At 40.4% G+C, this 24,123-nt stretch overlaps 2 protein-coding genes and 1 long non-coding RNA gene across 4 annotated transcripts; 1 reads left to right on the top strand and 2 right to left on the bottom strand.

The window, feature by feature from the left end:
* Positions 1-382: 382 nt before the first annotated feature.
* LOC146643652 (protein S100-A10-like) lies at positions 383-1,998 on the bottom strand. Its single transcript, XM_085395694.1, has 3 exons — positions 1,841-1,998; positions 775-924; positions 383-640 (listed from the first exon to the last, which is right to left on the bottom strand). The coding sequence occupies exons 2-3, from the start codon at positions 901-903 to the stop codon at positions 479-481; spliced, it is 291 nt and encodes a 96-aa protein (XP_085251820.1). The 5' UTR covers positions 904-924; positions 1,841-1,998; the 3' UTR covers positions 383-478.
* A 1,742-nt stretch (positions 1,999-3,740) lies between these two features.
* Positions 3,741-4,888, bottom strand: LOC146643653 (uncharacterized). 2 transcript variants are annotated; one of them, XR_014909382.1, is made up of 4 exons: positions 4,799-4,863; positions 4,568-4,654; positions 4,325-4,484; positions 3,741-3,982 (listed from the first exon to the last, which is right to left on the bottom strand). It is a non-coding gene; the product is annotated as an uncharacterized LOC146643653 (long non-coding RNA). The 2 variants fall into 2 exon arrangements; XR_014909383.1 differs by lacking the exon at positions 4,568-4,654 and having other exon boundaries at positions 4,799-4,888.
* Positions 4,889-8,669: 3,781 nt separating this feature from the next.
* On the top strand, positions 8,670-23,915 carry LOC146643654 (tripartite motif-containing protein 46-like). The gene is made up of 12 exons (XM_085396596.1): positions 8,670-9,065; positions 11,474-11,735; positions 11,840-12,029; positions 12,708-12,906; positions 13,455-13,601; positions 14,334-14,429; positions 14,769-15,022; positions 15,847-15,968; positions 16,170-16,508; positions 19,910-20,139; positions 21,917-21,984; positions 22,309-23,915. Exons 1-12 carry the CDS (start codon positions 8,973-8,975, stop codon positions 22,730-22,732), a joined length of 2,424 nt encoding a protein of 807 aa, XP_085252722.1. The 5' UTR covers positions 8,670-8,972; the 3' UTR covers positions 22,733-23,915.
* The last annotated feature ends 208 nt before the right edge of the window (positions 23,916-24,123 follow it).

A 24,123-nucleotide genomic window follows, 5' to 3' on the forward strand; every position in this document is an offset into this window, starting at 1 on the left:
ATACAAATCAAACTGACTAGGCAATGTTATCACCCGTTTTATTCATAGAGTTGCAACATCCTCTGAGAGTTTATGCCTCACTGAGAGAGGTGTGTTCATGCCTACAACATTCAGCAGATTCCTCAGAGCAGTGATAAAGCAGGGACTTTGTCTGGGAGGGAGTGGCTCATCTGCCCTTTAACACTCGGGGAAACATAAAGTACTCACTCAGTTACAAAGCCAACAGAGAAAGCTGTCTGGATTAAGCTTTACCAGCTTCTCAAATGGAAATGGTTCTGGTGCTTGCTTAAAAAAAACACATGTATAAAAAGTTGAAGGGGATTTATGGACAAATCTGTCTAACTTAAAGATTAGATAGTTAGGAAACACAAGACACAAGAGATTTAAAATGATTCAGCACTTTTAATGAACAAAACTTTACAAAAAACAAAACAAAAAGCAATGCTTTTTGGTCGCTTCTCTTCCACTGTTGTACTTCCTACTTCTTTCCAGCCTTTTTCATTTGCAGCTGATAGCACTGCTCACATGCAACAGACAGTCCAACAACCAGAGAAACAAACTCCTCAAAGTTCACAAGACCATCACCGTTGGCGTCCAAGTCTTTCATGATCTTGTCTACAGCAGCAGGATCTTTTTGACACTGTGTTTAAAAAAAGGGTGTGTGAGGATACATCAGCAACAGTGAGATTGCACAAGAAGTGGCATAGTATTGGATTACAGTGTGTAAATGATGCGCAGTGTGATTGCACAATTTACGTTTTGGTCTCATCTCACCTTAAGGAAGCTGGAAAGCTCAGCCTCCATTAGCTGTCTGAGGTTTTGCCGGGTGAGCGAACCGTCCTTGGCGTAACGGTGGAACACCTTGATGAGTCCTTCCATGCAGTTTTCCAGTTCTGAAGGCATGGTTGCTGGAATGTGTTTAGACTGAAAAACAATGTTCAGAAAATGTTGACTATGACAACTGATAGCAAGTCAGTTTAACTTCAGCTGACATTTTCCAAACAAGTCCATAGAAAGCATTTATGAAAGCTGCTTTGGTTGAGATGCTGTTAAACTCATCCATTATTGATGGAACTGACACATTTGGGTCTTTGTTTTACTTCTCACTGATGAGTGATGCTCGTGGGAAGACAGTAAAGGTATGTCATTGAAATTTTAGTAAACCACTGTGCAAAATACAGAAAATCTCAACATTTGAGTTACTGTCTTTGTAGCTGTAAGAGTTAAAAGAAAGGAGAAGTAGGAGGGAGGGTGTGTTATTTGTGCGCAAGAGAATGGAAAATGTGAACAACTTGAACTGAAAAAAGTTAGACCCAAAATGGTGGGATTCAATGTGAGTAATGAGATAGGACACTGCAGGAACAAGCACATGTGTGTACATGCCCACAGTCCAACCAAACCCTTACAAAGGCTTATATTTACTATATGGAGACCTAGTTAACTGTCTTAAATGTGAATCAGAGCTTAATGTAAAAATGTTAATTATATATTTTATTAATAAAAATAATCATAACACTGGAAAAACAATTAAAGTGTAATTATAGTGAAAGATTGAAAACAAGAGAAAGAAACAAGATAAACTAACTAAAAGTTGGAGCCTAACTTAGTTAACAGCAGAGGAAATACACGGATCCGTTAGATACCGTTAGAAATTCACAGAGGGAGCTTCAGTAAATACAAAGCAGTGACTGGGAGCGGATTAAAGTAGGTTAAACAGTATGAAACACTATTCTCACACCTCCTAGCTGTATATCTGTATGTTTTAGCAACTAAAGTTTATATTAAAAAAAAACATCGTGGCAAAGCCACACCTGTAGGACAAGAGCAGAAAGTTTCTTACCGTACAGTTGCTGGGACGTGGCAACAGAAGAGGTGCAAATGTTCAGACGTCTGCAACAAGCAACAGAGATTTTATAGTCAGGCGCCGCCCTGGCTGTGCGCACTGACTCACACTGTGGCTCTGCAGACGCTGGACTCTCTGAACAGTTAATACACTGGAAAGGTTTGTAATAGGACAGTAAATATATTAGTACGACTTTAGCTTAAGTTCAGTCATCTGATTTAAAAACAAGGAAAAAGTTACTATTGCTGCTGATAGAAGAGCTAAAAGCCGTTTTTGTGGAATTTAAGATAAAGTTTCATTAAAGTTTAGGCTACCGGTTTAACTGACCCTCCGCCCCTCTCCACCGCCCACCTCCCACACACACGCTCTACCTTTTTATGTTAATCTCTCATAATAAACACACCTTAGGTTTAAGGGATTTTAAAAAGTATTTACTGTAATTTCGAAAATCTGTAATTTACCTGTAAGACTAACTGATACCTAAAGAAGAGCCAATCAGCAGCATTCTGCTGAGTACAAGATCAATTCTGCAAACTAGAGCTATCATCCACAACAGAGGCAATCCAGCCAGTGTGGCTTCAAGGACTGTTTTGTCTCATATTATCTGCATTTATATTCCTATCATAACCTGAACCTTTACTCCTATTATCCTGAAAAGCGTTTTATATCAAAGATGGACGACAGATAGCTAGGTGGATACAGTGTGCCACATTGTGGTGAAAACAGGGTATTACAAATGGCACGCTTTGCAGCCAAGTGTTAAAGCTGTATTTGAATAACAACTCGATCCGTTCTGTCTTTTTTTTTCTTTTTTTTTTTAGAGGTTTGTGTCTCATTTTACTAACAAAGGAGAAAAAGGACACAATTGAACATAAAAATCACCAAAATACCTCATTGCAATTTTTCCTGCACTCAACTTTTGTTATTTTAACCTATTTGATCACGCTATGTATCAATGATCGGTATTTTTCTTGCTGTTATCCATAAATACATAATTTTAACTGAAAGAGCTACAAGTACAGTACTCGTCAGTCCAGATTTCCAGAGTTTTGTTTCTTGGTTAAAGCAGTTCTCTTCTTATTATCAGACTCCCTTAGTAGTGATTTCTTGTATCAGTTTTACCAATGTAGTCATATGTCTGTTCTGCTACTCAGGGAAGCATTGATGTGGGCTGTAAACTGAGTTTCCATCAAACTGAAAACATGTCAGACCACAATGAAATATTCCTCACCAGCAGAGGGAACTCTTGAGCATCTATTCCCATGTCTGTCATCATTATCAAAGTTTCCTCATTCTACTACTGTAACTTTCAATGTTGTATAAGCTTTTCCAAATAAAGAAAGCTTTGTGTTTTGAAGACTTATCCTTGTTCATTTATTGATTTATTTTCTTAAAGATAATAGCACCTCAAGGCCATTTGCTGCACACTGAGACTACCTGGTTACTGTGCAACTAATGGTAATAAACAATTTAGAAGGCAACTAATTTATTGCCTTCTAGTGTCTGATGAAGCGTACCTATTAACTGAAGACCATTTAAAATGTTTGTTCAGATAAAGAGACAGTTAATTTCTTTTAATCTCCAATTTTTCTGAAAACGTGAGCATTTGCAGGCAGGGTTTGTAAACATATTATGGCAGAAGCACATCTATATCAGTTATTGCTGTATAGAGTGGAAGAGAACAGGGAAGTAACCGTAATCTAATTACCTTTTTGCAAAGTAATCCTTTACATTAACCTTATAATAGGGTTTATTTCAAACCCTATGATAAGGGTAAAGTGAGAAAAGCAGACAATAAGGGTATATCCTAACATGAAACAACTAGTTCAGAGGTGTGAATAGACAACTAGCAAACATTTCTATGCATCCTTAAGTTAAAGAAAAAACAAGCACAATCTTTGACTTTGACAAACTTTATTGTTTTAATGTGAATCCAGGGAAGGCCTATATTGGGTTTCTTTCCACATCAGCAGTGCTTTACTTTGGGCAGCATTTTGTGTCCAGTTCTTTCATGACCTCTTGGAGGGCGTCATGGCTTGCACAGGCGCAACCAGCAACCAGTGAGGCGAACTCTTCAAAGTCCACACGTTTATCATCATTGTGGTCGACACACTGGAAGAGCTCATCTTCACTTTTTCCCTGCAAAGGTGAAACAAACATTTAATAACTTGGAAAGTGAAACAAGTGCAAAGTTTTTTTGTTGTGCAAAAAAAAACTTTGCACTTTTTTTGCACAACAAAAAAAGTGCCAAGTTTAATAATACTTTGGTTTTTTTTAAATTAGTTATTTAAAAAAAATTATCTCTTGGTCCATGCTTTTAGTCAGGCTGTTATGATACATTTGCAAACTCAATAGATTTGTAGGGCTAGATTTTAATGCTAAACTATGCCTTAAACATTTACATTGCACTTTAAAAGTGTCTGGATGTCACCAAAGTTATTGTGATCATTTGCAGTTAATTAGTACAATGTTTTCCCTTACCTGAGAAAGTAAGGGTAGTTCATTCTTCACTAATTTTAGAAATTGTTCTTTGGTCAGTTTATTGTCATCTCCTTGGTAGGACATGTAGGCACTGAACATTGCAGCCAATGCCATTTCCAGTCTTGTTGGGTCTGACATGTTTGCAGTGCTGTACAAGAATCTGGACAAGAAATAAAATGGATCATAAAATATTACTTGGCATGCATCGGCAGAGGGACAGAAATGTAGATAGACTGTACTTACAATAATTCTTTACTTTTTAAAAATGTGATTCTTAACTAAAAGTTTTACATATGTCAAACGGAAGAGCAGCTTCACTGAAGCAAATACCTTAAAACAAAATACATGCAGTCAGAGTAGAACCAAAAACCAGCCAGTTTAACATAATTACAGATCAATCTTCAACCACAAGAAACAAAATTTGTCTAGTTTCTATCTAAACAATAAAAAAGTCACAGAAGAATCTGCTCCTACCTGGATTCAGCAGAGTCAATAGAGCGAAGAGAAAACCACCTCCACGAGGTTCAAAAGGGTGTTCGTGACACTCCCATTGTCTGTTTCCTGATTAGCAACTTTGTTTGCATTTTTTAAAAAATATGTAACCGCTTCCATCCTGGAGGCCCTCGCATACAGGCAAATTCAAGAGGCCACCTTATACTGCAATCACTAAAATAGGTATAGCTTTCTTATACTTTATTTCTGTTGCAGGACTGGTAGCTTCAGTTTCAGAACTGGTTTACTTATAGTGTGCCTACTTATTTTAGTATGGTTGATTTTCCTTTTTGCCATTTTGACCAGGTGTGGGTAATAATGGTCTTTCTTTGTTGCAGTTATAATTCTTCCCCTGGCCTAGTGTTGATGAGCATACTTGCACAGTTCAATAAAAGATCTGACGAAAGACAAAAAGAAACACTTTCTGATTGCTAGCGACAGCTTGAAGTAAAGCGGCAGTTTTGTAATGAAACACATTGGCCGAGTCAAACACAGCTGAGGCATGCATATCTCATGTTCATTGTTCAAACAGGAATTTTAATATAAGGAAGTAGTCTACACACCCAACAGAGAGCTGGTTAGGTCATTATTGAACACACCTGTCAGGAAACTTTCCACCTGTGGAGGAAACACTGAGACATGTGAATAGCTATGGCAGTCTTTTTGAAGAACAATCCAGTTTTTGCTTATTGCATTTGTTAGATTTGTATTGTTGGATTGTCATTTATTCCACAATAGTTATTGGAACTGTATAGACAAGCAGGGGCCACAGGATTCGGGGCAGGATGGAATGCTGGTAGATCCAGGCTTTAAATCTTCCAGGCAGGCCGGACTTATCCACCTTAATGAGCCACACTCCCAGCTCCTCATTTGCCTTCTGAATGGCATTAGAGTCTTTCAGGCTGGAGTCGAAGAGTTTCCCCAAGCTCTTGACTGGTTGTTCCGTTATGGATGGAATAATGGTTCCTGAGAGCTTGCCCTTCTTCAGTACCATAGATCTTGACTTGGAAGGTTTAAAACTCATCCTTGCCCATGAGATGAGTTTCTCAAGTCCTTGCAAGCTCCGCCTACATCCTGGGACTGATGATGTTGTAATGGTGAGGTCATCCATATAGGCTCTGATAGGGGGCTGACGAACACCTGACCTTGTTAGCGGCCCTCTGCACTCCACCTCAGCAGCCTTTACCACCATGTTCATTGCAAGGGCAAAGAGCGTAACTGAGATGGTACAGCCTGTTATTATACCTTTCCCGAGGCGGTGCCAGCATGAAGTAACTGCCCCAGAAGTGACCCTAAGCCTGAAATTGGCGCAATAGTCCAGAATCAGGTCCTTGATCTTATTGTTTCATGGTTGGATAAACATATCTATATCTGTTTTAGTCTGAGTGCCTTTTGTTTAGATGAACTGCTGGACTTCCAGACCAGCAGGTTTAGGGAGGTCGTTTATGGGGTCACATTCTGACCCCCCCCCCCCCCCCCCCCCCCCACTAGTGATGGGACTTCCGGCTCTTTTTACAGATCCGGCTCTTTCGGTTCGGCTCACTAAAAAGAGCCGGCTCTTTCGGCTCCGAACCGGCTCTTCAGGTTGTTTTGTTGCTTTAATTAATTTATTATTAACAATAATATAAAATTATGCACAAAAGGAATTACTAACGTAAAAAAAGTGGTTTTATTTATATATGTTTATATATAAATATATGCGGTGGCCCCTAGAGACAAAACACGTACAAACTCCAAAACACATTTCTAGCATGAACTGAACTTCCAAAGCAGAGCTACTAGATCACTTAAATTACACAATTGAAAGAATGTGTGTATTGTTTGTGTATTTATACACAGGCACTCATATATATTCAAATAATTTAAAAAAAAGTTCATTTACCTGTTACTACCACACACCAAATCTGGTCGTTGGTACTTGCTGGCTTGTGTAGCCACAAGATAACAAAGGCTCAACACTGCGCCCAGCATCCTGGAGCACTTCTGTTGTCTTTTGTACGTGTTTTGAGTTTTTATGTGCTTCTGAGTTTTTATATGCTTCTGAGTTTTTACGTGCTTCGGAGTTTGTACGTGTTTTTACGTGTTTTGGAGTTTTTACGTGTTTTGGAGTTTTTACGTGTTTTGGAGTTTGTACATGCTTCAGAGTTCGTACGTGATTTGAAGTTTGTATGTGCTTTGTCTCTAGGGGCCACCGTAAATATACTTTTATTTATTCACTCCACATAAAATGTAATAAATAAATCACATAATACAAAAATCAACTATTCACATTTCAAGTTTTAACTATTTAAATTTTCAGCTTTTTTCTTTTACAAATTTAAAGTGAAAACAACACAAAACACTGCAAACCACAACACAATTAAATATAAATTATAATATGAAAACAAAAAGAACATGCATATTCTCTGTCATATGGGCCTGCATGAATAAACTTTCTGAATCCTTTATCATCTGCAACCGAAAATAGTTGTGGATGATTACTATACCTTTCTAATGTTGTTGTCCCTGCCTCTCTTTCTCTCTCTCTGGCTCTGTTCCTGTGCTACTGAGTGTAACTACCGCCCCTCCCCCCCTCTGCCCAGCGTAAAGCACAAGGCTCGCTTGCAGAGTGCAGCGGAAAAAAAGTGCGAGAGAGAGGCTGAGAGAAAGAAAAAAAAAACAAAACAAAACACGTGACGGCTCGCGATAAGGAGCCGGCTCGCGTCGTTCACGTCAAAGAACCGGCTCTAAGAGCCATTTCGTTCGCGAACGACCCATCACTACCCCCCCCACACACACACACACCCACACATTTACACAACGCACAGGCAAGGTACTCTTTGTTTGTATGTATACGTCATATGTTAATGAACTTATGTATCTTCATGTAACCTCAATAAAAGAACATTGTTGCAAGGGAGCAGACGAGGGCAACTGGGGTCAAGCGAAGGAACGGCGTTTGTAACATAGCTGTAGGACGATTCATTCTGGCTCCTTTCTGAAGTAGCGTATTTTAGCCTACAGATTCCAGACTTTGGTCATTATATACTGTATTTTGCAGACAGTAGGTAAAACAACACAAAGTCATACTTGGGAAAGCAGCTACTTTTTGTGTTTTATATACAAACTCTTTCATAACTCCTGTTGACCAGAGGCAAAGATATAGTACATAAAAATAAATTTATGTATCCTCAGAAAATTCAACAACTAAACTTGATCTGAGGATCCTAAAACTTGAAAAAAAAGTGATTTCTGATGTTTGTCCTTTTTAATTTATTTTTATGTACTATATCTTTGCTTACGTTAGTAAATAGCCTCTGGTCAACAGGAGTTATGAAAGAGTTTGTATACAAAACACAAAAAGTAGCTGCTTTCCCGAGTATATTTATGACTTTGTGTTGTTTTACCTACTCTGTGTCTGCATTGCCGTCAGCATATATCTTTATTTATATTATCATTGTAGAACTGTTAAATTTGTTGCAATTTCTGCTATCCTCTTGGCGTGATCGCTCCTGAAAAATACATTTTTATAAGTCAGTGAGAGTTTTTGCCCTGATCAATAAAAGATATATAAAACTCCCTTTGCCAAAAGCTGGTTGCAGCTTCTATCTTATCATATGATTGTTTTTTTCTGGCTCAAACTGACATCATCCGCGAGAGATGTGTTCGACAGAGTCTAGGCCAACGACTCCTTTACAACATTTTAAATCCCGGAAATCAGTTTTAAACCGACAAATACTGTTTTTTCCCCCACTACGTTCTTGAGTTATTAAGGAATGGGTTCCTGGATTTACAGCGATTTTCCCTGTGTTCCGCATCAGCTGAGGGCATCCGGTGCAGGATGGGAAACGTAGGGGGAGGGATGCCTGCGTGAGGAATAAAGCCACAGGCATCTTTTAGTAGTAGCTATTCGGCGTGGATGTACTCGTAAATTAAGAACAAATTCAGATTTTTTTTTCCAGAAAGCGTTTTGTTTTTATGCCTAAAAGCAGCACAAGGTGCTTATTATCAGTCGGTAATTAACGCGCGTAAAAATGTCCAAATTAAACATCTAATAGAAAAAAATAATATTAATATCCAAAACGCTTCTATATTCGAGACATATTTTCGGCATATTTCGCGTTCTTAATATGTGTTACATGGCCATCGGCCTGGACACACCACAATCTATTTCCAGATGATGAAAACAGGGGGAAGCTATGCTCTTAAAATGGCAGAGATGGATTTAAAAACAGCCACATCAGCGATGGAAGCCTTGGTTCGCGCCACCGTAAGTGTATATCTGTGACATTGTGCTGTTAGTTGATATACGCTGAATATAACGTGGAGTATGAATTTGTATTTATTTATTTCTGGACAAGCGAATTATCGGCGGAGTGTCTCTATCACATGGGCCCAATCCGTGTGCTATCTGTTTCTGAACCTCAATTAAAGTCCACTGAAATAAAATAAAACTAAAACATATTTTTCTTATCATCTTTAGCCAATTAAATATTGATCTTCTTCGATTTTTGCTTTACCGACATTAATGAGCTATAGTCGGTAGCCTACATATCGGACTTGAGCTTAACCTCCATTCAAATGTGGCAATTATAATGTCATTAAAAAAATAATAGCATGGGTGCAGACCCAAATGACACGTTTCTTTTTTCGGCACTCTGGATGCTCGTTTCCATGGAGACGAGATGCAGGACTCGGGGCTGCTGCTGAGACAAATAAAAAAAACGTGTATCGATGCATCTGGGAGCATCAAGCATTGCAGGGTTAAAACCTAGAGGTAATTTTTAGACACGGCTCCAACAGAGCGTGGTGGAGTGGTCTTAGAGGTGCACACAGAGCACGTTCAGCAGTCAAAGGCAGTCACGTGCGTTATCTTTTCCGTCGCCATAGCCCGCTTCCTCCAGAGCCCATCGTACCTGCGCTAGGAGAGGTCGTTGTAATCGCTCAAACCCCTCCCCTCTTTGCACTACACAGACACTGCTCTGATCCTGGAAATGCTGTCATGGCGCCTAGATTCCAGGTGAAGGTAAGGATGCGCTGCTTGTTTTTCCCCGCCGGCCTCAGCAGCAGTGCGGACTGTGCGTGTGAGATGGAGGTAGAGAGCCACAGTTTGTAGCTGTGCGCTCAGCCTGCAGGAATCGGAGGTGCTTGAAAATGCGATAGGCTAAGCTGCTAGAGGATGAGAAAAAGATAGGCCAGAGTTGACATTGGAGAAAATGACTGAGGTGGACTGAGGGAGGAAGGAGGTTATTAGCATTAATCCAGTTTCATACTTCAGTGCAGGTCGTCGCTATCCGCCAGTTCTCTCCGTGTAATTCTAATTTGACTAAGGTGGTGCTATCTGCAAATTGGGTAGATGGTGCGCTATCAGCCAGTATCTGCACAGATTTTTTCATCCGGCTATATTGTATGAATGTAGACCTTTCCTTTTTATATTCCCTTCATAATATTCCAATTGTTCTGCAACCCTATGCATGATCTTTGTGTTTAAATAGCCCTGATGGTGGCATCATATCACATCACAGTGACACAATCCCCAAATCCCCTATGCAGCACTGTCAGTCTGTTTGCTTTGTCCTGGTTTTGAAGTTAACTCATAATGTCTGTGATGCCCTGCAACCAGTTTGGTAGTAGGTTCTGTGTCAAGGGCATCCACAAAGCAAGGGGGGGGGGGGGGAGGGGGGGGTTCTCATGACTGGGAAAAGGACAACAAATAAAATATATTATTATTCTTAACATCACTGGACATAAAATCTGTGTATTTTTCACACAGACCAGGATGTAATGAGAGTGGAATTAATCTTTTATCAGATCAGAGTGACTGCAGTGGTAAAGTCACAGGTTTATGCAATAGTCAGTGTTCTTTTCTGTCAGATCCATGTCCTTGAGCAGAGCACGCGTTAGGTGCTCCAGAGGTGCGAGTTTTGATTCGCCATCCAGGTCTGTTTGCTGTAGTTTCACAAAGCGAAGGTGCTGCATTGGCAGTAATGTATAAAAAAAGACAAATGCATTATCAAACCTGATTTTGCGTGCTAATATTACACATTACTACACATTTTTACGAAATTTCTTAGAAACAAGTGTGTTATAGAATTTCTGAGTCATAAAGAAATGTGGCTACTGGCTCATGGTCACATGCATGGCTGTGATTTAAGAGATGGGTGGTTGAATAATTAATGCCTCATCTTAATCCATATTTAACAAGATTGGCACCCTGTGTCGCCTGTGTGACACATCTTTTTCACATTGCTAAGTATTTCTCAGGGTATCTGCTGTGAAGCCGTTTCCCCTCAGTTGTACATCTGCAAGTCGGACTGGTCTAAAACTTGAATGCTGTTCTGGTACTGAGTAAAAATGTATGTATAGAAGTAAGAATCAAAGCTCTTAAGTATAAAACGACATTTGGCTGAGTCATAGTCTTAATTTTGCATCTTTATGCTATAATTGGATAGTTTTAGATTTTAATCAATTCCATTGGCATTCATGTTTGAGAGCTTTTTATGCTGCCGGCAAATTTTAGTTCCATTTATTCAAGTTAAAGTTTTTTTTGTGCACAGTCAGGTGTCTGTGTGCTGCGTTCCTAAACACAATCATCTTCAGGATGTCTGGATACTCAGCCTGTTTTTCTCTACAGCACCATGTGCAGATAGTCATCCTTTGCTTGTTTGCTTCCAACAGTCTAACATGAAGAGCCTGGAGCATGAGTTGCATTGCCCCGTGTGTAAGGAAATAGTTAAACAGCCTGTGGTCCTGCCATGCCTGCACAGCGTCTGTCTCTTGTGTGCCTCCGAGGTCTTGGTAGCAAATGGATACCCGCCTCCAGAGCTTCCACCAGAACCCAACTCACCAGCCTCCACACCCAACACCCGTTCACCTCGTCAGGCACGCAGGCCCACACCTAAAAATGAACAACGGCCCATCGACCGCGTGCTGCGTTCAGGTTTGTAGTACCTCTCTCCATTTATAACCTAAACTAAAAGAAATGGCAACCATGATTTTCCTTAATTTTCTTTGTTTATAACTGGTTTTACTTTTTTGTTTAAGGTCCACACCCCCCTTCACCATCCATGCCACGGTCTCCCGGTTATGGGACGTACCCAGGTAGACGCCGTAAGGAAGGTCCACCCTTGGTGATGATGTTCCCCTGTATCCCCTGCGGCAGAGATGTTGAGCTGGGAGAGAAAGGCCTTACTGACTGTCTGCGCAACCTCACCTTGGAGCGTATAGTGGAGAGGTAAGTATAGACTCAATCTGCAAACAGAAGATTGGGAGCTGTGGCTCAGGTGGTCGAGCAGGCCATCTCAAGGTCAATGGATCGAACCCCAGCTCCTTCAGATGAATGAATATTAGAAAAATGATCGTGTATGTGACTGAGCGAATGAGACTTGCAGTAAAAAGTGCTTTCTGTGTTTAACTTGAGCAGAAAGATGCTATTTGAGTACAGATTCATGACAAAAACAGTTAGATAACCCTACAGATTGCTGATGTCCTTCAGTGCTCATGATGTTTATGGACAAATGTAAATAAGGAGAGGACTTAGACCTGAAAAGCAGAAGGTATGGGAACAGGTCCAAAACTTATTGTCAGTATTCAGCAGCTGAACCAGCACTGAGCGTGCACTGCAACATGCTGTAGCTACCCTGGCTGACCGCATGTTTCCACAGCTTTCCATTCATCACCTGCTCATTACCATTTGTCTCAAGCACACCCATGGGCTCGACTCACTCTTTGTTATAAACATTTGTGTTCCTTTAATGAGAATTTATTTCATGTCCAAATATTCAACTCATTAATCCTTTATTTGCTTGGTTGCCAGGTCCCACTTCATTAAAAAAAAAAAAAAAAGGTGGAACTAGCTCAATAACGTGAGGCTAAATCAGTCTGTCTTCTCTTTCTCGCTTACCTTTCTCAGGTACAGACACACGGTGAGTCTGGGCAGTGTGGCTGTGATGTGCCAATTCTGTAAGCCGCCTCAAACTCTGGAAGCCACCAAGGGCTGTGCTGACTGCAGGTCTAATTTCTGCAATGAGTGTTTCAAACTCTATCACCCATGGGGAACGCCACGGGCGCAGCATGAGCACATCCAGCCTACACTCAACTTCAGACCAAAGGTACTGAAACACTGACACACGCATACTGTTCATCCACATCTGCTTGTGCTAAAATAAAGCATAAGTGACAGCAGACATGAAGTCTTTTGTTACACTTTTCAACAAGACATGCTTTGCTGAGGGTTTATAAGTATTAATTGTATATGTTGTTAAATAAGTGGTAAATCGAGTGTAGTTATATTGCACTGCATTATATAGAAAGTGTGATTGCCATGTGAGGCACAGTTCAAGTTGCATAAAGGACAGTAATTCTACATTACTGTAAGACTGCATGGATGGAACAGTTATGGTTTCTTTCCATGTGCAAAATATGGATTTCTGACCCACTTAAATTGTAACAACACAAGAAGAAAATACAGAGACCCCTTTACATTTACTTTACTTTTGTTTTTCAGAGCCCTCCACTGGCTCTTTGCTGCTTAGTAAAAGGCAAATCAATAAATTACCCAAGCATACTCACACTTGTGTGCTACATTCCTGTTTTCTTCCAATCAGTAAAATGTGCTTCAGATTAAATTGTTCTCATCTATTTTGCCTGTCTCGCTCAGGTGCTGACTTGTCCAGAACACGACCAGGAGAAGCTGCAGTTCTATTGTCGGTCATGTCAGCGGCTGCTCTGCCCCCTCTGCAAACTGCGCCGCATTCACACCGGACATAAAATCCTCCCAGTGGCCCAGGCGTACCAAGCGCTGAAGGTTTGACTCACAATCTGACATCTATCTCTGTCCCGCACAGTAAAAGGTTTACTAGAGGCAGGAATACACACAAAGAATGTAGTAGTGAAGCCAGCATATATGTGAATAGTGTGAAACCCTCCATTTCACAGGTTAAAATAATATATTATAGTAGTCAAAGACTGCTTCACTGCTTCCTCTGACAAACAAACCGAAATCAGCTGATTGTTGCACAAGTGCAAATGCAACCGATAAACAGGATCGATCGGCAGGCAGACTAACAATTCCAAGGAATTGGACTAGAGAACCGGTTCTTGATTCCCGTCCCTATCTATCCTTCCATCTTCTTTCACTTGTCTGGAACACCTCACCCAGGTGCCATCTGACAAGGTCAGATAAACAACCTCAACTAGCTCCTTTTTATTTGGAGAAGTAGCGACTCTGCTCCAAGTCTTTCACGCAAGACTGCAGAGATGAGATTCTGAGCTATCATGGAGGAATTGTTGCACCACTTAGACTAAGTCCAGATCTCTAAAATAGTTTTGCACTTCACTAACATTTGAAATGCAACCACCAAATGCAATGAAGGTAAAGATAAAAATGATGCAGTGCTGTTTAAAAAGCTACAGTAATGCAGCTTTAACTGTTAGACAAGCATAGTGTGCAAGATAATGCAGATGTGTGGCTGTGTGAAACTGATAATCTGTGTGCATTTGTTGTTTCTGTGTCACGTATTCGGTGTTAATTTGACAGGAGAAGATTACAAAGGAGATGAACTACATTCTGTCCAACCAGGACACAGTTTTGGCTCAGATTACCCAGCTGGAGAGTTCCATCACACAGACTGAGGTGATTAATACTTCTGGCCCACAAAATCTCCCAGAACATGGGATTAAAATCAGTCAGCAGCTACTGCAAGTATTTGTTCAGCTTGGCTGTTTAGGATTGGATACTATGTACAACTGCTGCATGTTTCATGCATGATCCAACCTGTTTGACTCTTTTACAGTAAACCTGTTACCTACTATAGCTGGCATCCCTAATCATATCATTACAAACCTATATAACTCCAAACATGTGTCTTTTCTCAAAGTGTTTTATAATGTTATTTGGACCCTTTTTAAGAATGTACCAGCAGAAGCCTGGTGTTAGTTCTCCAAACTTGTCTTTGTGCTTTTTCCTCACCAGGTAAACAGTGTATCGGCCAGAGAGCAGCTGGCTCAGAGCATCAGGGATTTGACGGCCGCTCTCGCCGAGCGTCACGCTTCGCTCACCCAGGCTCTGGAGGGGGCACGGCAGAAACGAGGCGAGGCACTGGCTGCTCAAGTGGCGGAGAGACGTGGCTTGTTGGAGCACGCTGGGCTCATGGCGTTCACGCAGGAACTGCTGAAAGAAACAGATCAGCCCTGTTTTGTGCAGGCTTCTCGGCAGACTCATAACAGGTTTCCTTTTTGTTTACGTTAAGTAATCACTCTCTGATTTGAATAGATCTTAGATTAGCGCTTTCTTTCTTTTTTTGAGGGGAAATCTTCAGAGACTTCTCTTCCTGCATTCTTCTCTGTGTTGTTTGGCTTCAGGGTAGAAGAAGCAGCCTTAGAATGTATAGGAATCATAACTTCATTGGTTCCAATATAGGATTCATGTTGATCATCTTGCCAAATAAAGAAACAGCATAAGCAGTGTTGTCAGTAAATCCAAAGAATAGCACAAAATGTGTGTATTGTCAAAGTTTCCAGTACCATATTTTTATTCTTGGAGTTGCTTTGCATGAGTCTTATTTATATAATAATAAGCCCCTTTGTTATTTTCTTTCTGTAACAAGCTGTTTTACCTCCCGTGCACCTTTGAGCCTACATTCTTATGACTGGCTGCCTATTTTATTACATTTACTGGGACTATTTGTGCATACCCTTAACTCATTATTTGAAAGTTCAGTTTATTGTTGCATCTGTTATTATAAAAGTAAATATCCATCAGAGAGGAGGCAGGGAACACCCTGGCTAGGTTCAAATGTAAATATGTGAAAGGAAATATGGAAAGCCCCACATACAGCACAGTATCTGGAAATAAAAACTGAAGGGATGTCACTAATGTGCTGCTTATGTTTTTTATTATAATAGAAATATAGATTAAAAGCAGTCTTATCTTTTATTTATTAATGTATTTTCTTTTTCATACATCCTTTTAAACTGTGAGTCTTCCTCACTGTCCCTCCTGAAAGCCTTTGATTCCTCTGACGCCGCTCTCCCTGTTTTCACTGCACTAGGCTGAGTAAAGCAATTGAGAATCTGCAACATTTCACACTAGCGGCCGATCCATCATTCAGACACTTCCAGCTGGACGTCTCCAAAGAACTTAAACTCCTGACAGAGTTGAACTTCATCCAGGGTGAGGAGGGTTCTAGTTGAAGGTTAAAAAAAAGATACGAATGAAATAGCGTAAGAGCAAGTTTTCTATTAACTTTCTAATTAAACATTCACTGTCTAAATAATTTCATACCAACTACATGCGAGTGGGTTATAGAATTATTATTATTACATATATAACATAACTTAAAAATTTGATCTAATCATTATGTTATTGCCATAGTGCCCTTGGCTCCAGTGATCGATACCCAGCGTAGTCTGGCCTACGACCAGCTGTTCTTGTGCTGGCGACTGCCCCCGGAGTCTGCACCATCCTGGCACTTTTCTGTAGAGTATCGCCGTCGTGGTGTAGTACCAGGAGGAGCGTCCAGAGGTGGGATCAGAGGAGGACTGGCTGCTGCACGCTGGGGCTGGCAGCGAATGGACGAAGTGAGTGGAAGCAGCGCTGTGATTGACAGGTTGGAAATGGACAGCGTGTACGTGCTGCGGGTGAGAGGCTGCAACAAGGCGGGCTACGGAGAGTACAGTGAGGAGGTGTACCTGCACACCCCGCCTGCACCAGGTGAGGGCACACACCGAGCTTCTTAGTTGTCCTTATTAACAACTGAACAGGACGACTTTGTCACAGTGTAAACACACCCAAACAACATGGCTGTTTGAGGAAAAAACAAAACAAACCAGAAACATGTCAAACTAGTTTGACGTGAGGTTGTTTACATGCATGTCACAGATTGTCCTGGGAAAGCAACCACACCTTGAAACTGGACTACAACCAGTTTTATACCATATATATTTTTGGGAGTCAATGTTTTATTTATGAGCTCTTATCTGACGACTCAACATTTACCCCAATTAATAATCATGACTATGACACCAAGCAATTGCATCCCAGTTTAAAGTGCAGTGACTTTCAGGCATTGCTTCAAAAAGGTTCAGATGGTTTCCTGCATAAAGTTTTTTAAATTTTCTGCACAAGCAGCCTCTGTAAGCACTGTGACTTTGTCAGAATTATCACCTTATGATTGTATCTCTCTTTCACCAAGCTAACTGATAATAAACATGCTGTGTATAAACACTGTTGTGTAAAAGTATTCGCCCCATCTGTCTTAGTTTTCTTCATATATCACACTTACATGTTTGAGATCATCAAACTAATTTTAGTATTAGACGAAGATGATGCAAATACATAAAGCACGTTTTTGTATGATGATTTTAATTCTCAGCAAGGGGGGGAAGCTATCCAAGCCTACACGGCCATGTGTGAACAAATGATTGCCCCCTAAACCTAGTCATTGGTTGTGATGGCAGCAAGAACTGCAATCCAGCTTTTGCAACACCTGCCAGTGAGTGATTCTCCCAGTCAGTCCGGCTCTGGAGGACTTTTGTTTCAATTCTGCCAAACTGGAGGGTTTTGCGTGTCACACTACCACAACCATATTTGACTGTTGCACGAGTGCTTTTATGTTAGTTTTATCTTGGATTTTATGAGCAGCAAACCTTCAAAACCTTCCAAAAGGTTCAACTTTAGTCTCAGTCATCAGTCCACTGAATATTTTCTCAAAAGTCTTTGGGATTATCAGTATGTTTTTTGGCTTTTTTTTTGGCTGGCCACCCCTGGTTAAAGAGTGGAGGAGGACTCTGTGGTTTGTTGATGGCCCAAAGTCTTAGAAATGGCCTTGGTAACCCTTTCAAGACTGAGAGATGTCACTCATTTTGTTTCTCATCTTTTCCTTTAGATTGTGGCATAATGTGTTGCTTTTTCAGATCTTTTAGCTTACTTCACTATCAGACAGCTTCTTTTTAAGTGATTCTTGATTCAATCGGGCCTGGGTGTGACATGTTAAATTAAATTCATCTGTCCAAAAAAATGTTGTTAATCACAGTTAATTAAGGATTTAACAAGGGAGATAATTACTTTTTCCATACAGGTCCAGGTAACTTTTTCCACTTTAATTAATGAAATCACTATTTAAAAACAGCATTTTGTATTTACTCTGGTAATATTTTTCTAATATTAGAATTCAATTGATGATCTGAAACATTACATTTGGGATAAATATGCATGAAACTAAGAAATCAGGAAGGTGGAAAATACTTCAACAGTACAATCACAGCACTGTACAGAAACTGTAAATTTGTTAGACAAGAGTCACATTTTAAGTCACTTGAAAAGCCATAATGTGATAAAAATTTGCTTGTTATGTACATTCCACGAGTAGTTTAATTTAACTGACCTGCGATCAGATTCCCTTGAACACCTTTAGGTTAGACTCTTATGCAGAGCTGGTTTAAAGGAGCAGTCCAACCTGATTTTAGTCCCAGCTCCCAACATGGAAGAATCGTCAGGAGACTCTTAGCACACCTTAATGAACTGCATGTGTTTTAGTGTCATTCACATCTTGCAGGGTTAACAATGTGCACTGTACAAACCATAATCCTCAAAAGTATGAAAATATTAATACCTGAAACAAAAGCAACTGCAGAAAATAAATAAACAAGAAAAACGGTGTAAACACGCAGCCCACTTTTCTTGGTGAAAGCTTTATTACTTGGACTTTATTTTCTGATTTATTTTGTCTGTTTCTCTCGCCATGCAGGCACGTTGCTTGTAACAGAAACACAGAAACTGGCACCAACATTAACTTAGCTCACAGTAACTGTGCATGCTGGAGGTAAAACTGTAAGAAAACATACCCAGAGTAAACACCCAGTAAACAGTTCTTGGCTCACAACGTCTTTTGTTGCAGGCATTTTGTGCCTAAGGTGTTTTTTTTTTTTTTTTAAACTAGCGTAGCTAAATACAGCAGGCATCTCTGTTACTCTTCCAAATACATTTGCTGTACCTCAAGACCCCAAGGTCTTTAGACAGTATCAAATATGTTATAATTACTATGAAAGGAGATATGAATTTGGATGGTTTATCCCTCTGTTGAGTGTAAAATGCATCACACACACTTGACACGTTCACCACATCGCACCCATTTTTTGTTTTTTCATTTAAAATGAAAGCATTGGAATGCTTGCTGTGGTGAAATGCTTAAAAATCCATTCTCTTTTCTTTTCTGTCATTCCAATTTTTCCTTTCTCACTTATTTCCACTTCTCTCTCTCTCTTCACTTTTGAATCATCTTCACTTTCTTACTCTTTATTTCCTCATCTTTCTCTCATGTATTATTTCCATTTCACAGCTTTCTACTTGTCATCCTCAACTGTGCTACTTCCACGCTGCCAAACTACGTGCCTCCTACAGAACGTAAGAAGTGCACTCATACGTATCCTCTCACCAAACCTCTGTACCCCATACCACTAAATTATTTGGTCTTTTCCCTGTTTCTCTTTACGGTCATCCCACACATCCTCTGTTCTTCCACCCCTGCTTAGACACCCACTCATCCCTCCGCCTCCCACTTTAGCTCCTGTAACGAGATCTCTCTGAGTGCTGATGAGGTTTGCGGTTTGTTAAGACCTGAGGCTTAACAACATGGATCTGATTCAGATCTAGGTCTTTTTAACCATCGATTTGAGTGATTGTTGAATTCCTCGTGTCCTTGTTGGCTGTTGTTTCCTTCCTGCTATTGCATATCTTCCCACTGTACTTCCTGTGGAAATACTGCACTTAACGCTGCCAAAGCTTCTGTATTTTACTTCCTGAGTCATCAGTGCATTGTGTGGACCAGTGTCCTTTTCTCTTCCAGTGCTGGTGGAAGGAGGTGCATGCCTACTCTGTGGTCCTCTCCCTCTTGGCTCTCCTCTCAGCTGCTTCTTATTCTCCTCACTGTTTTTCTCTTTGCCGTTTTCTGATTGTAAATCTGTCTGTCACCTCCTGTCACTTCTAAAACCCCCATGTGTCATCTCTGTATGCACCTGTCCCTTTGTTTTCTCAATTTTCCCTCTTTCTTGCCTCCATTCTCTTCTTCTCTCCCCTCCCTCTGCTGTGTCCTCTGTCACACTCTCTCCTCTCAGTGCTTAACTTCTACCTGGACTCTCGCTGGGGTCTCCACGCCGACCGCCTGGTGGTCAGCAAAGAGCAGCGTTGTGCCCGCAGCGTTCCTGGTCTCTCTCTGCTGCAGGCTGCCGACCACGCCCTAACTTCCTGTCACCTGACTTCTGACCTACTTGTAGGGGATGTAGCCATTACACAAGGACGGCACTACTGGGCATGCTCAGTGGAGCCTGGGTCTTACCTTGTGAAGGCAAGTGAATTCATGTGCACACATTTCAACAATCATTGGTTATTATTAATCTTTGCCTTTTTTTCCGCAAAGTGTCTCTGTTCTGTCTTCCTCCCCTCAGCCCCCCACCGCCCCCCCACTGTTGACAAAGTGCTTGCTCATAGGGTTTAATCTGATTGTTGGGGTTTTCTGTTTTCTCCATATTATTGCAGGATTTATACTTATAATATAAAGTGCCTTAAGTCCTTGTGATTTGGCACCATTTAAATAAAACTGAATTGAACTGAGCATTTCATGAAAACGTACTGCCAGGTCAATATTCCCATTACTGTGTGTAGAGTATAGTATAGACTTTTTAAAAAAAACCCTAAATATTCCAGATTAAAAATGCTTTAATCTTCTTAAAAAAAGTACCAAATTTGAGCACTGCTTAAGGCCACAGGTCATCAGATTAAGAAAGACTAATAAAAACAAATGTGGTCGGTGAAACTCAAAAACACAAAAGTTTTATTTTCCTTATGTTTATGTTTTTGTGTCGTGACTGCAAACTACCTTTTAACAGTTTCTATTTTAGTTTGAAGAAGAGCACTAGAACAGACAAATGGCCTCTTTGTCCAAACAATCTCAAAGTACAAACTGGCCTGTGTGATACCCAGAGGTCCGAGATGTACGGCTTTAAGGGTATTAAAAAAAATCATAAAATCTAAATTTAAAATGTCCTCAGAGTTGGTGTGAGGAAGGTTCAATGGGAATGATATGTTAATGAAGTTAAAGTGTGATTTCATCATATTTGGTACAATGTAAAATCAGCCTTCTGTCATTTCATTCAACCAAAATGAAATGTTTGAATGAAATGACAAAGTGTGTGTGAATGTGTGTGAATTTAAACACACTGTCTGCCGCCTTCCTTTTTAAAATGAGCCCTAATCCACTTATAATAGTGACACGAACCCAGAGAACACATAAACCCACCACGCGGACTACACGCAGTTTGTTCTCATTTCCGTGCCTCACCCTTGCTCCCTTTTCCAATTTATTTACCTCTCATTAGTAGATGGGGATCTGCCTTGTCTAGGAGTCGCAGCCAATCCCCTCTGAGGCTTTCCCCAAAGTGCAGCCTCAATTCATGCTTACGCCATCTGCTGTTATCTATTAGAAATGCTGTCGAATCTAAATGAGGAAATGGTTCCAGCTTGTGAAATAACCCAAACTATACTGAAACTAATATACCTAATAACTGTAATTCTCTTTTTCTCCATGGCTCTATTTAAAGGTAATATAAACTCCAGAGTTTTAACTACATCATTTATTTTCTCAATGCAGATTCCAGCTGCCATAGATTGAGAGGCAGACAACCCTTCACACCTATGGACAAATTAGAATTGCCAATTAACTTAACTTACTTGGGACGACGTCTGAGTACCAGAAAGGCCCCAGCCAATACCAAAAAGGCTGACATATCAAATATGTCACCCTTATTTACCCCAATAAGGGCGACATACAACAGCTTCCCATGTATTCTTAATGATGGGTTTTGATACCTCGTATATATTAATAAAGATATTGTCTGTTGAGCATTAGAATAGTTTCCAGGTTTTTAATCAAGGGTAGCTGCTCAGTTCAGAAAAGAGCTTCAATGGTTACTCCTATTGTTTTAAGAAAAAGGCTAATCCATTCTTTAAAATGCATCCACTTAATTAAAATAAGGACAAAATTGGATAACTTAAATGAGGTTTGCTATAAAAATAAGTTCTTTATCAATTACACAATGGTTGTTTCTCTTTTCTTTTTGGAACAGGTGGGAGTGGGCCTGGAGTCCAAACTGCAGGAGTGGTTTCACCTTCCACAAGACATGGCCAGTCCCCGGTGAGCAAAGAAAATATGACAGCTCCAGATCCAGCCTAATAGATTTTAACTCCAGCAGTGATGATCATGCAAATTACGATTTACTACAATATTAATGCTTATTTATGTGTATTTAGGATCCACTCTTCAAATAGGATTACAGATTAGGTTTAATTTAGTATAAACAAAATCTTAGGTGTGCAAAAAGTAGGAGGCTCTAAATACTTGACTCCACCTGCCAACATTTGTCACACATGCTGTGACTGCAACACCACAAAAACTAGTTTAAAGAAAGAAAGCCGGTGGTCAGAAAAGAACTTAAGAGCTCGCTCTGTCTCTCTGCAGCTACGACCCAGACAGCGGCCATGACAGCGGCGCAGAGGATGCCCTGGATTCTGCGCCGCCCTTCTGCTTTCTGACTATGGGGATGGGTAAAATCTACCTGCCGCAGCACAGCTACCACCATCAACAGCGGGACACCAACAGCAACGGCCATTCATCGCCCGCTGGCCTCACTTACCCGCTGCCGCCCCGGCTCGGTGTGTGCCTTGACTTTGAGAAAGGGCGCGTCACGTTCTACGATGCCCATTCCTTGCGGCCTCTTTGGGAAGGCCACGTGGATTGCACCGGCCCCGTGTGCCCCGCTTTCTGTTTCATTGGTGGAGGGGCCCTACAGCTTCAAGAGCTGGTAGCCAATCGCAACGCAGATCAGACTCCGGTCAGACGGGTGACCATCCAGCCGCGAGTTTCCAATTTAAATAATGGCTGATCTGAAGTTGGTAATCGGGAATGTATTTGGTTAATTTGTGAAGTATTTACAAAGCTAGAGCGAAAAGTTAGACATCTCAGCGACTTTGGTTTGTATTTAATTTTCTTCTACAAGAAAATGTTTCTATAGCAACAAATATGCAATGTAATTATGTTTCTTACATTTTTGTTACATGCAGTTTTGCAAGAGTTACTGCTTAAGTAGTGTCTGGACTATCCAGCACCTGATATGTAATTATATCTTTGATGCTTGCACTTGTAGCCAGGCTATACTGCATACATTTATAATGCTAATGTATACATAGCTTCACACAGTGTCGTCTTTCATGTAGAAGCTTTTATTCTGTCATTTCGTGTCCTTAATGGTTCTCTTTTGTTTCAGAGATATGAACATTATGTGAATACAAAAGAGCTTTTATTGCATCTATAACTAAATCTGTGTTTAACCACAGCTAATGCTAGTCATTCAGCCATTATGATCCCAACCAAAGTGATTGTTTTTCTGGGATGTAAATGTGGTAAATTAGAGGTAGAGAGGAACAATGAGGCAATACTGTAATTAGAGGCTCCAATTATACCTCTGCTGCACAGCTAATCACTAGTTTCCACACTTCTGTTTGTGCATCGCTGTTTTGGATTTCAAATAGTCTGATGTTTGTCTGTGTGTGTGCGTGAGTGTATGTGTGTGCATTTGGGTGTTTAATTCCCTGTTTTCACGGGGGCGTGTGGCTTGACTGATAACGGCACCGACTGGCAGATAGTGAAAACTTGTTTTCTCGCACACAATACTTTGGATTTTTTTCCCCCAACCTTGCTTGATTGTAAGTTAATGAGCAGCGCTTCTCATGAAAAGAAACCGAAGATTAACGTGTAAACTTCGTCTGCTGACAGAATGTTTGCAAAAGAAAAATGGATTAAGGAAGGAAACACTGAATAAATTCAAATTGTTTAAATTATTACAGACTCACCTTCTGTTTCATTGTGTTGCCGTGGTTGTTAGAATTCAATCAGCGTTTCAGACTGTTCTTAATCGGCGTCTTTACTGTGCTCCGGCAGTGAAACGTTGGCGCCGTTTCAGCGCTAGGGGGCAGCAGTACTCCGTCTCTGAGCAAAGCACTAGAGACACACGCAGTTACTGTAATGGTCTGAATACATTTATTTGGAAAGGAGAATCACTGAGGATGTTCCCCATATATTATTTGGTATGTGATACTGGTAAACAAATGACTGAAATGTGCTGCTAACCTTATTCTTAAATACAAAGATAAATATTTGCTTTGTCTTTCTTTTTTTTGCCATATAAAGAAAATATTATGATGATGAAGGTGATGAAGAAGAATTAAGGAATTGTCAAACTTAGTTTTAAAAAAAAATAGAGAGCCACAGGTTTGA

The sequence above is a fragment of the Rhamphochromis longiceps genome, linkage group LG22, assembly GCF_057381845.1.
Source record: "Rhamphochromis longiceps isolate RC_006_pf linkage group LG22, R_longiceps_female_GT1.1, whole genome shotgun sequence".
Classification (NCBI taxonomy): domain Eukaryota; kingdom Metazoa; phylum Chordata; class Actinopteri; order Cichliformes; family Cichlidae; genus Rhamphochromis; species Rhamphochromis longiceps.

What these genes read in the sequence shown, in the direction of transcription:
- LOC146643652 (XM_085395694.1), bottom strand. Translation starts at nt 903, where the DNA reads ATGCCTTCAGAACTGGAAAACTGCATGGAAGGACTCATCAAGGTGTTC. An exon ending in AGCTTTCCAGCTTCCTTAAG is followed by an intron (nt 641 to 774) that starts GTGAGATGAGAC and finishes TTTTAAACACAG; the next exon opens with TGTCAAAAAGATCCTGCTGC.
- LOC146643654 (XM_085396596.1), top strand. Translation starts at nt 8,973, where the DNA reads ATGATGAAAACAGGGGGAAGCTATGCTCTTAAAATGGCAGAGATGGAT. An exon ending in TTGGAGCGTATAGTGGAGAG is followed by an intron (nt 12,030 to 12,707) that starts GTAAGTATAGAC and finishes TACCTTTCTCAG; the next exon opens with GTACAGACACACGGTGAGTC. An exon ending in GCACACCCCGCCTGCACCAG is followed by an intron (nt 16,509 to 19,909) that starts GTGAGGGCACAC and finishes CTCTCCTCTCAG; the next exon opens with TGCTTAACTTCTACCTGGAC.